The following is a 14,265-nucleotide window of genomic DNA, read 5'->3' as shown; positions in this document are numbered from 1 at the left end:
ATTACTGTCACAGATAATAGGGCTGATGGCAGTTAAAGGCTGTAGATGACCATCTGCGACCACTTCAGTGAGGTAGACAGAGATATAAGGAAAAGAACAAACAGCAGGTGGCGCTATACTGATATATTTTATTGAATAAGTCAGAGGCTATACTATATTTTTACGTGCAGTTATAAAATATTCAGATCCAGAAGTTGCTTTGAGGAATACAACGAAAGGCTTGTTGGACCTAATGATGGTATTGGCAAAAATCTCCTTTGTTAGGTGTCCTGGTGCTTTTAACAACGTGTTGGTATTTTTTTCTCAACCTTCTAGCAATAAAATAATAGTCTTTATCATATAAAAACCAGCTAGCATCTAGAGCAATCCAGGTCATAGAGCAATCACTGGTGTATGTGCTAGGGAAGCTCCTGGTGTATAAGTTAAAATTATACATAGGTCTCCCGACGGAGACTAAAAGAGTGTGCTTTGGCCTCTGTCAGCCTAGTATTCATCGTTATAACTTTTTTAGAATTTTTAGAATAGTGTGGTTACCTAAGTTATAAAGAATGAAACAAAAGTATACTGTGCAACAGTTTTAACCCTGAGGCCTAAGGGGGGAACATATGCCAGTGTGTACCAATACATTGGGATATGCCGGAAGCATCCGTCAGAAGTATACACCAGAAGATAAACCCTTATTAATATTTAAGTATGATACAGATGTGTCTTACTTGCTTTTCTTCTTGGCTTGAGATATCCTTAGATGAATGGCACAAGATGAACAGCTTAAAAAATATATACTGTTGCATTACTCTATCGGGTTCGGTGAGTAACACAAACTTCAGGGTTTCCCTGAACTTCGATATTGATGACTTTTTCTCAGAATAGCTCATCAATATAACTTTGGTGGCAGTTCGCCTCTTGGTATCCCGGTTGTTCAGGGTTCTGCTGAGCACTGGTGCCTCCTCACAGCTTACCAAGCACAGTGCCGTACATGGCTGTGCTTAGTGTTGCAGCTAAGGCCCTTCCCCTTGAATCATTTGACTGATGAATGTTACATCAGTGGCCTAGGAAATGGCTGCAGTGCTCTCGTCAGATGCTCTAGCCTCTTTAAGGAGCTGATCTCCAGAGGTGCCATGCACCAGTTCCCCACAGGTCTTATATTGATGACCTACCCTATGAGGATAGATAGGTCATCAATATCGAACTCCTGGAAAACCCCTTTAAAGCTGGTCATCTTGGGTCAAGATGAAATGTAAGGAAGTATAACTGATGTTTTTCAACTGGAATTGTAAATGTTTTATGAATTTTCTACTATTTTACAACTTTACGTGTAGTGTTAGGAGATTATGAGTATTAGACTTATATATTATATTTATGCATGTTACCTACAGTACCTTACATATAGTACATACATTACCAGTTGTTTAGGTTCTAGGTATTTCACTTAGGCCTCATGCACACCACCGTTGTTGTGTTCCGTTCCGCAAAATGGGGTTCCGTTGTTCCGTGATCCGTTTCCGTTTTTGTTTCCGTGTGTCTTCCTTTATTTTTGGAGTCTCACCAGACATGAAGGAAAGTAAAAAAAACAGGTTTGCCATGCACATGATAGGAAAAAAACTGACGCAGACGCGGATGACAATCTTGTGTGCCTCCGTGTTTTTTAGCGGTCCCATTGACTTGAATGAACTTGAACCGTTTTCCGCAAAAATAATAGGATAGGTTATATTTTTTTGACAGACTGGAAACACAGATCACGGACACGGATGACAAACGGTGCATTAGCCGAGTTTTCAACGGACCCATTGAAAGTCAATGGGTCTGCAGAAAATCACGAAAAAAACGGCACAACGGACACGGAATAAAACAACGGTCATGTGCTTGAGGCCTAATAGTGCTGTCCAGTGCTGATTTGTCAGTAAGTCGTGGAAACTACATTTCACACTGCTCGTGAATCAGTTGTTTAATGGCCATTTGAGTTTTGATTTGTTGCTGTGGGTCTGCAAGATTTTACATCTAAAGGATAATTTTGCTATCAAGCTTTTTTCTTTATTTAGTGGTTTTCAGTCTTGTTGCAGGGAAGATTCTAAAGGCAGGCATCATGTGTTTTCTCTCGCAGGCCTTGTGTCTCGCTTGAAAGGATTGAAGACAAAAGTGGATAATATACAAAAGCGTACGCATGCATTTACCAGACAGATAAACGAGCAGCTGCAAGCTCTGAGAACCCTACCAAATGGTAAGTAGCATATTATGTGTCCTTGTACTTGTAGCTCTGTGATAAAATGGTAATAGAAAGGCAAGTCTCCATGGACTCTCGATGGAGCGGAGAACATACGTAACTCAATTTATACATTAAATGGACGTTTATCCTGAAGGGCTGTTTGGATGCAGGATCACGGTGATACTTTGTTTTGTGAAACCATTGGCTCAATCTATAGCCCTTGTCTCTGATCTGTCGTCTCATAAATTCTCCTTATAGCTAAATGTATATCTAATCAGTATATGGCTTAAAAAGCATGTCAGCAGATTTGTAACTATGAAACTGGCTGACATGTTACATGTGCACTTGGCAGCTGAAGGCATCTGTGTTGGTCCCATGTTCATATGTGTCCGCATTGCTGAGTAAAATGAGGTTTTGATATATTCAAATGAGCCTCTAGGAGCAACGGGGGCGTTACCATTACACCTACAGGTTCTGCTCTCTCTGAGACTGTTGTGCCCTCTGCACTTTGATTGACAGCGCCAGGCAGTGAAAACGTAATCACACCTGACCCTGTCAATCAAAATGGAGAGGGCACAACTGTTTCAGAAAGATCAGAGCCTTTAGGTGTAATTTCAATGCCTCCATTGCTCCGAGTACCAGCAAGAGATGACAGGCGATAACAAATCCAATGTATATGTATGCGACTGTTGAATGAGTCGTAAGTGTAGTTGAAGGGGTTGTTTGAGATTGGTAACAAAAAAATAAAATAAAGTTGCAGGGGGCTAATATAGTATAAAAATAAAAAGGACACCTTATCAGATTGTCACAGTTCCAGTGCCACAGCTCCCATTCCTGCCTCTTCCACAGTCCAGGCCAAAATTGCGATGTTCCATATACATGCATGTGAACGTTGCCTCCCAAACAATGGCCTTAGCATTTCTGCACTTGTCACCACTGAGGCCTTCATGTAGACAGCGCATAACGTTCCAATCTTCCAATTTTTGATCAATCTTTAACAGCCCTTTTAACTTCCGGGTGAAGGACTATTTTGGGTTTCCCATTTAGAATTCCTGAAATATAACTGAATGGTTAGATGTAACGTGTGTGGAACAGATTGTTTAGAACTTATGGAGTGACCTTGTCTTCCAGCGGCAGATCTCTTCGAATTTTTCAGTATCTGTAATTATTTCTAGTGTAGCCATTATAATGTCATGGCAATTGACACCCCTACATTTAGATGTAAAAAGCTGTTAATGTGTACAGTATTATTTTAATGCAGATTGATGTGCTTAACATGTTCTAGAAAAGCAATGGAGCTGCAAAAATGGAGCTGCTTACCCAAAGAAAAGAGAAATATTATCTGTGTCAAATAATTACATGTTTCAAGATGCTAGACGTTGCCATGTAAACAACGCCTTTTGTTCTTCTTCTTTTTTTTTTTATTAGATACAAGTGCTAAACTCCAGGATGCTAAGGACCTGGCTCTTTCTGCCAACGCGTCTGCAGCTGGCACCTTAAGCCATATCATGAACTTCAGCCAGAAGCTGACGAATGCCACATCGACATTGTCAAGGGTTAATGACACATTGCAGAAAACAAATGAACTTCTTATCCACTCTTCAAAAACTGGTATGCAGTCTACTACAATAGTCATGTAAACCATAGGATGGTCAGCATTTAATATAATTTCATGTAATTGCTACTTCAGTATAAAAGGATAACATAATCCAGGCCTTTGAGCTAAAGTATGTTACAGTACACTAAACTACAAGTTTTGAACTAGAGTCGTAAAAATTGAACCTTTTGGGAAATATCTACCAGATTTGTAGGAAAAAATGCATATCATAGTAGGTACTATGCTGGTACAGAAAGCTATCACTGAAATCATAGCACATAAAGTAATATTAAAAATCAAATAGAGAAACACAAAGCATAATGTCAGGCACATACAGTCCAATAATAACAATAACGGATGGCGTCAAAAGAGTGAAAACACAACGTGAAAAATGAGCAGGGGAGGGGACGATGGAAAGGTGGAGACAGATGGAATAAAGGTACACTCTGAACCCACACTGACCCCTGGTTGTCCTAAATTTGCAGAGCCAACCTCACCAGAAGGCACAACCCTGCCCCGGAACCTCACCCTACTTGCACCCTAAATATCCCTAAACTGTCCTACCACATTTCCCTCTGGGTGTAGGTTAATCAGGGGACTCTCATAGGGATAAATATTTGACCATTAATAGATTTGAAATTTCCCCAGCTAAATAAAGAGTTATCCAGGAAAAGGTATGTATGACTTATGCTCTGGATAGGTTATCAGTATCAGATCTGTGGGGGTGCAACGCGTGGGACCCCCGCCAATCAGCTGTTAGAAGAAGCCTTGAGCACCGCAGCTTCTTCCTCGGCAAGTAAGATGACTGTATATCAGTCACATGGCCCAGTTGCAGCTCAGTCCCACTCAAGTCAATAGGGCTGAGCTGCAATACCGTGCACTGCCACTATATGATGTCTATGGAAAGCTTCTGTGAGCCTGCATTGCTCACCAGAGCTCAGATGAGAGCGGCTGCTCCCTGAAGCAGCTGATCGGCTAGCGCATGACCAAGCTCCCAGTGTACCTGAACCCTAATAGCTAGAAAACTCCTCAAAATCCATAATGATGAGGGGGCATGAGAAGAGGTTGAGACATAACGAGGGTGCCTTCCACACTGGAACTCATCGCAGGCACAATGTCATGCCAACCGAGTGGTCTGGTGATGAGGTGCACCAGATTTGTAGGGATACTTGATTTGGAGTCAATGTTTTAATTCCACGATAGACTTTATAGATTGTTCTTTATATTTTAGAATATCCAGAATATTAATAATGCTCATATTAAATGGGTTGTTGTTTTAAATCAGCAGGGAGAGTGTTATAATCATATAAAAAAACACTCCAAACTCCCTCCATTGTAGTGCAGCTTCGTTCTTCCCACTGCTGCAGTCTTGAAATAATGATTCGGCTGGCCTCGGTGATATATGGCACTAGACCGATGAGGCCAGTGATTGGCTGCAGGGGTCACGTGCGGTATATGCACATGTCACCACTGCAGTCAGAACAACAAACCTGGCAGAGAGACAGTGCTGGAACAGAAGGGGCTTGGGAGGGTAAGTATGTATTTATTTTTTCTTATAACACTGTCCCTGCCGTATAAAAAAAAAAGTCTCGGACAACCCCTTTAATTAAAAAATAAATAAATCCCTACAAAGTCCTTGAGTATTCCTATTCTAAATACTCCTTTATTTCCAAGGGTCTGTTATCAATGGTCTCCTGTTTATAATAGGTGATGGATCTGTATGGTGACGGACCTCGTCGGCTTACAGTAGGGTCTATCAGGGCTCAATAGCTATCACTTTGACAACAAGAATAGCATTGCATTTTGCACTATTTTTGGTGTCAAAAGGAAGAGAACTTATCTACAGTTCCCTAGTTCTGAGCTTTCCTAATGTCCAGAATGGCAAATGCACCTAGTGATGCAAAAATACAGGAGCTGGCCATCACTACATAAATAGTGATGTACTAATATCAGGACGCAACGCTTATTAACTTTATCTTGTATATAAAAGTATGAACTTTTTTCAACTTACACATGGCACGGTGTATCGATTTGTGAAATGCGAATTCCATGGAATGATCTGTGTATTGATGGAACAATCTGTATATTCTACTGTATAGCTGTAACTGCAGAGAGCAGGATAAAGGAAGTGGAGACACAAGCTAATATTTTATTGGAAAGGCTAAAACCGTTGAAATTGCTTGAAGAAAATCTGAGCCGGAATCTTTCTGAAATAAAAGAGTTAATCAATCAGGCAAGGAAACAAGCTGCATCGGTAAGTGGAATTTATGGCAACGCTTTATTATAAATCCAGCTATTATTCAGCATTTACAATATTTGTAAGATGGAGCAGGCTACACATTTCATGTGGTATAAAGGCCCTGTCTGTATCATAACATTTAACATCATTTAGCCAAGAATATCGTTTATTACGATGATCATTGCAGAACATTCCATATAGATGAAATTATGGGCTTCTCGTCTGCAGGAAGTCTTGCTTACAGTAATATAGTTTATGCTCTCACGAGGAGGACACATCTTTTTGAAAGAGATTGTATGAGATTAAAAAAAAAACCTTAGTTGCTTCCACCCGTAAAGAACCCTTGTCCTTGGGTCGTAGTAGGTAATGTATCTCCGTTCCATTCAAAGGAGCTGAGCTGTAATACTAGACATAGCACATTAACAAAGTGGTGCTGTTTCTAGAAGGAAGCAGCCCTTTAATGTATTAGAATGGTCATATTATTATATGATGTCAATATTATTATCATATAAGTATAATATTATGTTTTGTTGTAGGGTTACTTTATCTTCAGGAGGAAATAAATTGGTGTCGTACCCAATATAAATATTATATATTAGTTCTGTATGTATACCACAGGCCTTCTGTGGAACTAGATATATCGTTTTCCATTTGCACATGTTTATTCATGGATTTACGTTTCATATTTTTCAGATTAAAGTAGCAGTTTCAGCTGACAGAGATTGTGTCCGCTCTTACCGCCCCACAATCCGCTCTACGAACTTCAATACTCTTACACTGAATGTCAAAACCATTCAACCAGATAATCTGCTCTTTTACTTGGGCAGTAACTCCAAGGTGAGTCGACTATGAAATATCAATTTGAAACCTTGCACTTCCTGTAATGTCTGATAATAGGAGAGATTGTTAATTTTTATTGGAAGGTCTTAGTTTTTTACTAGAGTCAGGATTATACAGTAGTTTCAGTGAACTAATGTGTCTCACGAAGTGACTGCCATCTACCTCTAAACCTTTGATAGGGTTTAGGGTAGAAGTAATGTTATAAGAAGTTGAAACTTCTGAAATGTGTGTTGAGTTGCTAGTTAGCTAGTGACCCCCCATGGGTTAGGTTACTGAATGCCAGACTAAGATTTGCTAGAGGAGGATCAGATATAAAACCCAATAAAATATAATTTACATAGTTTACATATAAATTCATATTTATATATTTTTTTGTTGATAGGCCGATTTCATGGCAGTTGAAATGCGAAAAGGTAAAGTTTCTTTCCTGTGGGACTTGGGCACTGGAGCAACAAGAATTGAAGAACCTGATATCCAATTAGATAATAACAAATGGCATAAAATTCATGCAACAAGGTAAATGTCTTTTTATCTTTATGTGTTTATGTATTTTCTATACTTGTACTGTTAAACTGTTTGTCTGGTTTAGAAAACCCACTTTTAAATATTATATTGGGGGATTCTAGATAAATAGAAGTTCCTGCTTAGAAAGAACATCTGTAGCTTTGGAGGACTACATGCATAATACAGACAATCCACTGAAGTTAATGAACATCATGTAATGCTCAATTTCTTCTTTCTTCTGCTGCAGAGGAACTGAGTACTTGCTGACAGATTTTCTTGCAGAATACAGTCAATAGCTAAAGGTCCCAGTATCAGTAAACCTAATTATCAGCTCCCTTTTTGGAGGACCTTTTCGATGAAAAGAGATTGTCAAAAGTGGACAATGTTTTTTAAGATTTTTACTTTATTCTATACTTTTGTTTTACAATTTTATATATACAAACTGTCAACAATTCTTTATATCAAGAAATTCATTTGTATAACAGGTTTGGTAGATCAGGAACACTGAGTGTAGAAGAAGTCGCCTCATCTCAGAAAACATCACCCAAAACGTTGTCTTCTCCGGGAACATCTTCCATTCTTGATGTGGATAATTCCACTCTAGTGTTTGTTGGAGGCATTGAAAGTGGGATACAGGTACAGTATGTTAACTAAAGTAAAGATTTCAGCTTGCTCTGTGAAAATTATAGGCAGAATATACAAACTAGTCTGAATTGAGAAATTCGAGATACCTTTACCATACTGAGACAAGAGTTTTCAAGGGTCATTTACTAATCTCAAATACGAGATACCAATGAGCAATAAAACACAAAACCGGAATAGGGTTTTATAGCACGAATAGAACGCAAGTGTCAAAAATGAATAGCTCCTAGATGTGACAAACCCAGGCACTCAGCATATACAAAAATATAATACAAAAATATATCTATTGAAATCAATAAAACAAATAAATAGATGCATAAATTGTCCCCTTGAGGAAGCTGACGCGAAACACGTGTCAGGGTCTCTTGGAGGTGCCACTAGCCAGGTCTGTATTGTGTATATGTTGTAAATCATGTTTTACGGTAGGTGGGGGAGCCACATGGTTTGATTATGTATTTATTTATACTTGTCTTTCCATCCCACTTTTTCCACTACTTGCAATGCTATAACTTGATGTCCCAACGTGTTTTGTGCGCTCTCCATGTGGTTGTGTTTGTTTTTGACAATGTATGTATCTTTTTATTTGTTTTATCGATTTCAATAAAGATTTATTTTGGGATATATATTTTTGTATATGCTGAATGCCTGGGCTTGTCCCATGTAGGAGCTAATCTCAAATACGCCTAAATTAGGCATATTTTAGGTGCAGATGGTGGAGCAACGGGTCTAAATTTGCGGGAGTGCTGTGGGAAGGGGACGGGCCGGCAGGCGTAGGAAATGGTCTAAATGTAAGACAGCTCGGAAGCTGTCTTACATTTAGAACTGGTGCTGGATGCGCCGGAGATATGGAGAGGCTGGTGCCTCTTCATAACTCTGGCAGATCCTCCACCAGCTATGGGCCTTTATTAAGACTGGTGTCTAAAACGCTGGTCTTAAAGGGATTATCCCATCTTAGAAAATGGGGGCATATCGCTAGGATATGCCCCCATTGTCTGATAGGTGCGGGTCCCACCTCTGGGATCCGCACCTACAAGGAGAACGGAGCGGAGAAAGTTGAGGAGGGCGCACTGCACATGGGCAGCTGCCCTCCATTCATTTCTATAGAGTCGTCGAAAATAGCCGATATTTACGTTGGCCCCATAGAAATTATTGGGAGCTGTGGCTGCGCATGCGCGGTGCGCTCCCATTCACTTCAATGGGAGAGGGTTGGGGTTAGGGTTAGTGGGGTTAGGGTTAGGAGCGGTGCGCTCCCATTCACTTCAATGGGAGAGGCAGGGAGCTGCGCCTGGTGGTGGACGGACCCTGGGGTCCTCCAGCCACAACTCTCCCAGCCTCCGTTCTCCTTGTATGTGCGGGTCCCAGAGGTGGAACCCACACCTATCAGACAATGGGGGCATATCCTAGCGATATGCCCCCATTGTCTAAGATGGGAATACCCCTTTAATAAATGTACGCCTTCATTTTCTGTAGTTACAAATACCACATTGAGGATTTCCGTGACTTCTTTTATTCACTTTGTGGAAAAGTGATTGTGAAAACTTTTATCAATGTTGGAAATGTGAGACCAAATGAAATCAATTGCAAGTTGCATGATGAGTTTTGCCGAAATGAAGTAATATACAGTAAGTTCCATGTTACAGCAAATTTCATGCGGCTGTAACTTTGAGCCCCATGAGATTGTGCCTTCTCAATCCGCAGCACTCCAGAAAAGTTCAAGGTGCAAACAGACTTTATGCACCTATGTCATCGCAGCGTTTAAGTCCTATCACAGGACTTTTCTCAAGTCTGGAAATAAATTGATGCTATAGAGCAGTGGGTTTTCCAGTTGTTTTTCAAGCAGGAAATTACCGTAAATAAAAATCTGTGAAAAGAGCAAAATCGGTAGTGTACAACCCGAGGATGGCCGCAAAGCCAGGCCCACCCATGGCAGCCAATGACCGCATGGTTTTGTTGTGAAATCTTGCTGCCATTGGCTGCTGCTGGTGGGCGTGGAGTAGCCACATGCAGCCAGCAGTGTGGTCAGGTTGTGCCCATGCACAGATGCAGCTCAACAGATTCTCAGCTTTTGCCTCCTTCTCACCCCCTGCTGCGCCATAGCTGCTGCTGAAACAGCACAGCTGATTTTTTACATAAAGAAATTGTTATTATACGTTATCATAAACATTATTAATATTATATTATTACTGGTTGTTTGTGTTTTTCTTCTAGAAGTCACCATCTGTCCGAACTTCAGACTTTAAGGGTTGCATGGGTGAAGCATTTCTGAATGGAAAATCTATTGGCTTGTGGAACTATGTGCAGAGACAGGGCAAGTGTGCCGGATGCTATGGAAGGTATTTAATGTAGACCTGATAAGACATTATGGGGGTCATTTAGGATTAGATATACGCCACTTAAGTGTATTTTCACACTAGCGGCAGGACGTATCCGACAGGCTGTTCACCCTGTCGGATCCGCCCTGCCGCTATTTGGCCAATGCCGCTGTACTGCGAGAGGTCGCAGGACTAAGTCTACTTTCACACTTGCAGCATAGTGATCCGGCGAGCAGTTCAGACGACGGAACTGCCTGCCGGATCCGGCATTGCAAGACAACTGAAGGACGGATCCGTCCTTCTGGTCTGCGCATGCACAGACCGGGAAAACTCTGAAAAAGACTGCCAGAGGGATCTGTTCATCCGCATGACAAGCGGATAGACGGATCCGTTCTTGCAATGCATTTCTAGACGGATCCGCACCTGGATCCGTCTACAAATGCTGTCAGTTGTCACACTGGTCGGCGGATTCGGCAGGCAGCTCCGACAACGGAACTGCCTGCCGGATCCGGCATTGCAAAACAACTGAAGGACGGATCCGGGAAAACTGTGAAAAAGACTGCCACACAGATCCGTTCATCTGCATGACAAGCAGATAGACGGATCCTTTCTTGCAATGCATTTTTTTTTTTGTTGCAAAGTGCAGAGCAGGGTGAGGGGAAGGTCAGGTTGTTCACACCCAGAAATATTCATGAGGCAGAGGTGTAAATATGGGTTTTAACTTGATGAAATCTAGCTTAACCAAATTATATGTATATCCTGATGGATTTTAAGAGGTTTTATATTTTTTTTTATTAACTCGGATAACCCCTTTAAGGGAGCTGGCGTAGATTTAAGCTTGGTGTACACCGGCGGATCATGTGCCTCTACATAACTTCAGCTTATACACCGCCATCACAGGGTTATTAAGACCGCCGTTTAAATCGCCGGTCTTAATAAATGACCCCATATATATTCAGTTTGACTTTCACAGATATTCCTAGTGTATATACACTTTCACATGCCATAATAAAGTAACAAGTATTGGATTCCTGAGTAAATCTGTACATAATCTGGCTTCCAGCGTAGGAGACATTGATGCCAACTACCAGGTCTCAGATCCTCAATAATCTTACTAACTTCTACCTGGTTCATTATGTTCTGATTTTCTGCCAAAGTACTGAATAATGGAAGAAATTCAAGGACATGTGCTGCAATGATAAGGCCAGGCCAGCAGATGGCACTGTATAACAAGATACTGTATTAAGACTAAATTGTAATATTATATCTGAACATGCAATCAACACAGTGCACAACTTAATGCATGTTCCTTGTATATTACAATAAATACAGATTTTTAAGCTGTAACCCTTTCAATAATTTCCTACTGACACTTCACAGCTGCTCCTATGTATCTAAATGTATCCAGACAATGTTCTCTGCAATATATATATATATATATATATATATATATATATACTGTTTGAAATCGTGAGTCACTGAATACTTAATATTTCTTCTAGCCCCCAGGATGAAGACACTTCATTCTATTTTGATGGCAGTGGGTATTCTATTGTGGAAAAGACTATACGGCCTACCACAACTCAGATATTTATCCACTTCCGCACATTTTCACCGAATGGACTCCTGCTTTACTTTGCCTCCAATGGAACAGTAAGGCTGATTACAAGTTATATTGTAGTTTTATTACACAAGTTCAAATTTTTATTTTGCAGATGATTGTATAGATAATTTTTATTTTATTTTTTCATTTGACAGTCTCCTTAGCAGGTCATGTTACTTCAATCACTTAAAGGGCTACTAAATATATGTAAATTCCTTAACTATAGTAAGTCTTATAAAAGAAAGGTGTGATCCCACCTCTGCAACCCTCACTTATGTGGAGAAAAGGGATCCCACAACTCCTGCTCCTTGATTCGGAAGTGCTGCTTTTCCCCCATTGGAATCAGTGGACATCTGCCATCTCTCCATTGAACTCAATGGTATTATAGAAAGAATCAAATAAGCAGGGATAAAGCAATGGCAAGTGATTCAAAGCATGCATGGAATAGATATAAATCTGCAGTAAAAGCAGAAGCAGTGCAACAAAAAGGTAGAGAAAAATTAAATTAATAAATACATAAAGAAAAAATAAATAAATACATAAAGGACAAATAATTTGGCAGACTGAATGAAACTCTTGACCTCTTTCTGCCATCATGTTTCTCTGACAGTCTGCAGCGCTTCATCAGTTTAACATTTGGTCCACATTTGCAGTTAATTTTATCTGGAAGCTGGCGTGAATTGTAATGTAAACCCTGGCATTCCACAGAGACCCCTTCAGAGAAACAAGAGCTGACAAGTAAAAATCCCCCTGGCTAGTCACACCAGGCAGCTGTTGTCTAAAAAGAAGGTGGTCAGAAACAGACCAAGACAGAGTCAAGAAACTTCAGCTAGATTAGCATGTTCCTGTGCCCCCCATGACTTGGGGGTATCAGATTGGGGCAAATTGCAAATGCAAACAAGAACATCAAAACTGCTCTCTTCCTAATTGCTTGTAAATGGCTATATCAAATATGTGTATGGCCAACAGAGTTGTCTAATTGTAAGAAATACACAAAATCCTAACCTGAGACAAAAAAAAAAATGAAAAGCAGGGTATACTGGCTCTAATCACACCCGATCACCTGTTGATAGGATGAGGGATCAGAGGCATAGATGCAATGTAAGAGATTAGATATATACAGTGCAAAGGAGCTAAGCCATATATTTAGCAATAATCTTTATATCTCACTAAATAAACCAGTGGAAAGGCATACCATATGTACAACCTGTGCAGCTACATAGGGGCCCAGCAAAAAAGGGGCCCTCTGCCACCATCAAAGCAGTCAGCAGCATCCCATTGTCTATTAGATTGTAAATAGCTCACAATTACTGGTAAATGTAGAGACATGAGGGTGCTCTCTAATAAGGAGCATGCTCTCTGGTTAAAGAGCAATGGGCCCACATACTGTCTGTTATCACATGGGGTTCCTCGGCTTTCTACTCTATGTCAGCATTTGTAAATTAATGAGGGCCATATAATAATGAAGGTTTTAGTGACTTTGTATCTAGTAAATATGCTGTATAATCATAGCAAAAAGTATTGTAAACAAAGAACATCAAAGTACGTCCCCTGCGTTGTATGGAAACATAGTAGTACACTGAGCATACAACACTAGACGTGAAGCATCCGCATGGTCACCCCCCTCCTCCAACAACCTTAGCTGCACCTGTCTATTACAATAATTGCAATGTCTGCATTCTCACACCCAGGCTGGACATGTTCATGTCACTTGATGATAGATTTGATAGGACTGTAGTGTTAAATCGAAATGATTGAGTGTGTTTTATGTTTCCTTCATAAGAGAGATTTCCTGTCTCTGGAAATAGTGGATGGAAAGCTACGACTTTCTGTGGAATTGGGTTCAGGTCCTCTGATACTGACAACTGATGGACGTTACAATGATGGAACTTGGTATAAGGTTGCTTTCCAACGGAATAAAAAGCAAGGTAAAGTTATCTAAGTGATTGCATTTTGTTACAGTGTGTAATGATGTTAACAATTTATTCATTATTGGCGGCCTCAGTTTGTGATTGGCATTACTAAACTGTAAAATGTTACCACCATGTACTATAGTTACTATAGTGAACCCACTCAGCAATAGCATTTTTGCTCATTTTATTATTATAAAGTTTGTCTCATCCAAGACAACACCTCTCAGACTGTCAGCTTATCACTGTGGGTCCAGCTCTGGCACCCCCCAATAAAGGCCAACCAAATGTTCCTGCTATAAGAGTATTACATGGTGGCCATTCAGATGATGACAGCTCATGCCAGCCCTAGTGGGAGCTGCATCTACACAGCGGATTTCCATTCGGACTAATAGAGGGGAGCCCCATCCCTGAA

At 40.4% G+C, this 14,265-nt stretch overlaps 1 protein-coding gene across 1 annotated transcript in view; it reads left to right on the top strand.

Moving 5' to 3' along the window:
- LAMA1 (laminin subunit alpha 1) overlaps positions 1-14,265 on the top strand; it is a 176,306-nt gene that overhangs the window by 138,785 nt on the left and 23,256 nt on the right. Inside the window, exons 42-50 of the mRNA XM_044293408.1 lie at positions 2,102-2,218; positions 3,632-3,814; positions 5,900-6,054; positions 6,733-6,876; positions 7,262-7,395; positions 7,869-8,019; positions 10,234-10,358; positions 11,840-11,990; positions 13,724-13,868. Of these exons, the coding sequence (XP_044149343.1) occupies positions 2,102-2,218; positions 3,632-3,814; positions 5,900-6,054; positions 6,733-6,876; positions 7,262-7,395; positions 7,869-8,019; positions 10,234-10,358; positions 11,840-11,990; positions 13,724-13,868 (1,305 nt within the window). The remainder of the gene's footprint in view (positions 1-2,101; positions 2,219-3,631; positions 3,815-5,899; positions 6,055-6,732; positions 6,877-7,261; positions 7,396-7,868; positions 8,020-10,233; positions 10,359-11,839; positions 11,991-13,723; positions 13,869-14,265) is intronic.

This window comes from Bufo gargarizans, chromosome 5, assembly GCF_014858855.1.
Source record: "Bufo gargarizans isolate SCDJY-AF-19 chromosome 5, ASM1485885v1, whole genome shotgun sequence".
NCBI classification, from domain to species: Eukaryota; Metazoa; Chordata; class Amphibia; order Anura; family Bufonidae; genus Bufo; species Bufo gargarizans.
The sequence above is the reverse complement of the archived record's forward strand: the minus strand, read 5'-3'. Positions and strand labels throughout refer to the sequence as shown.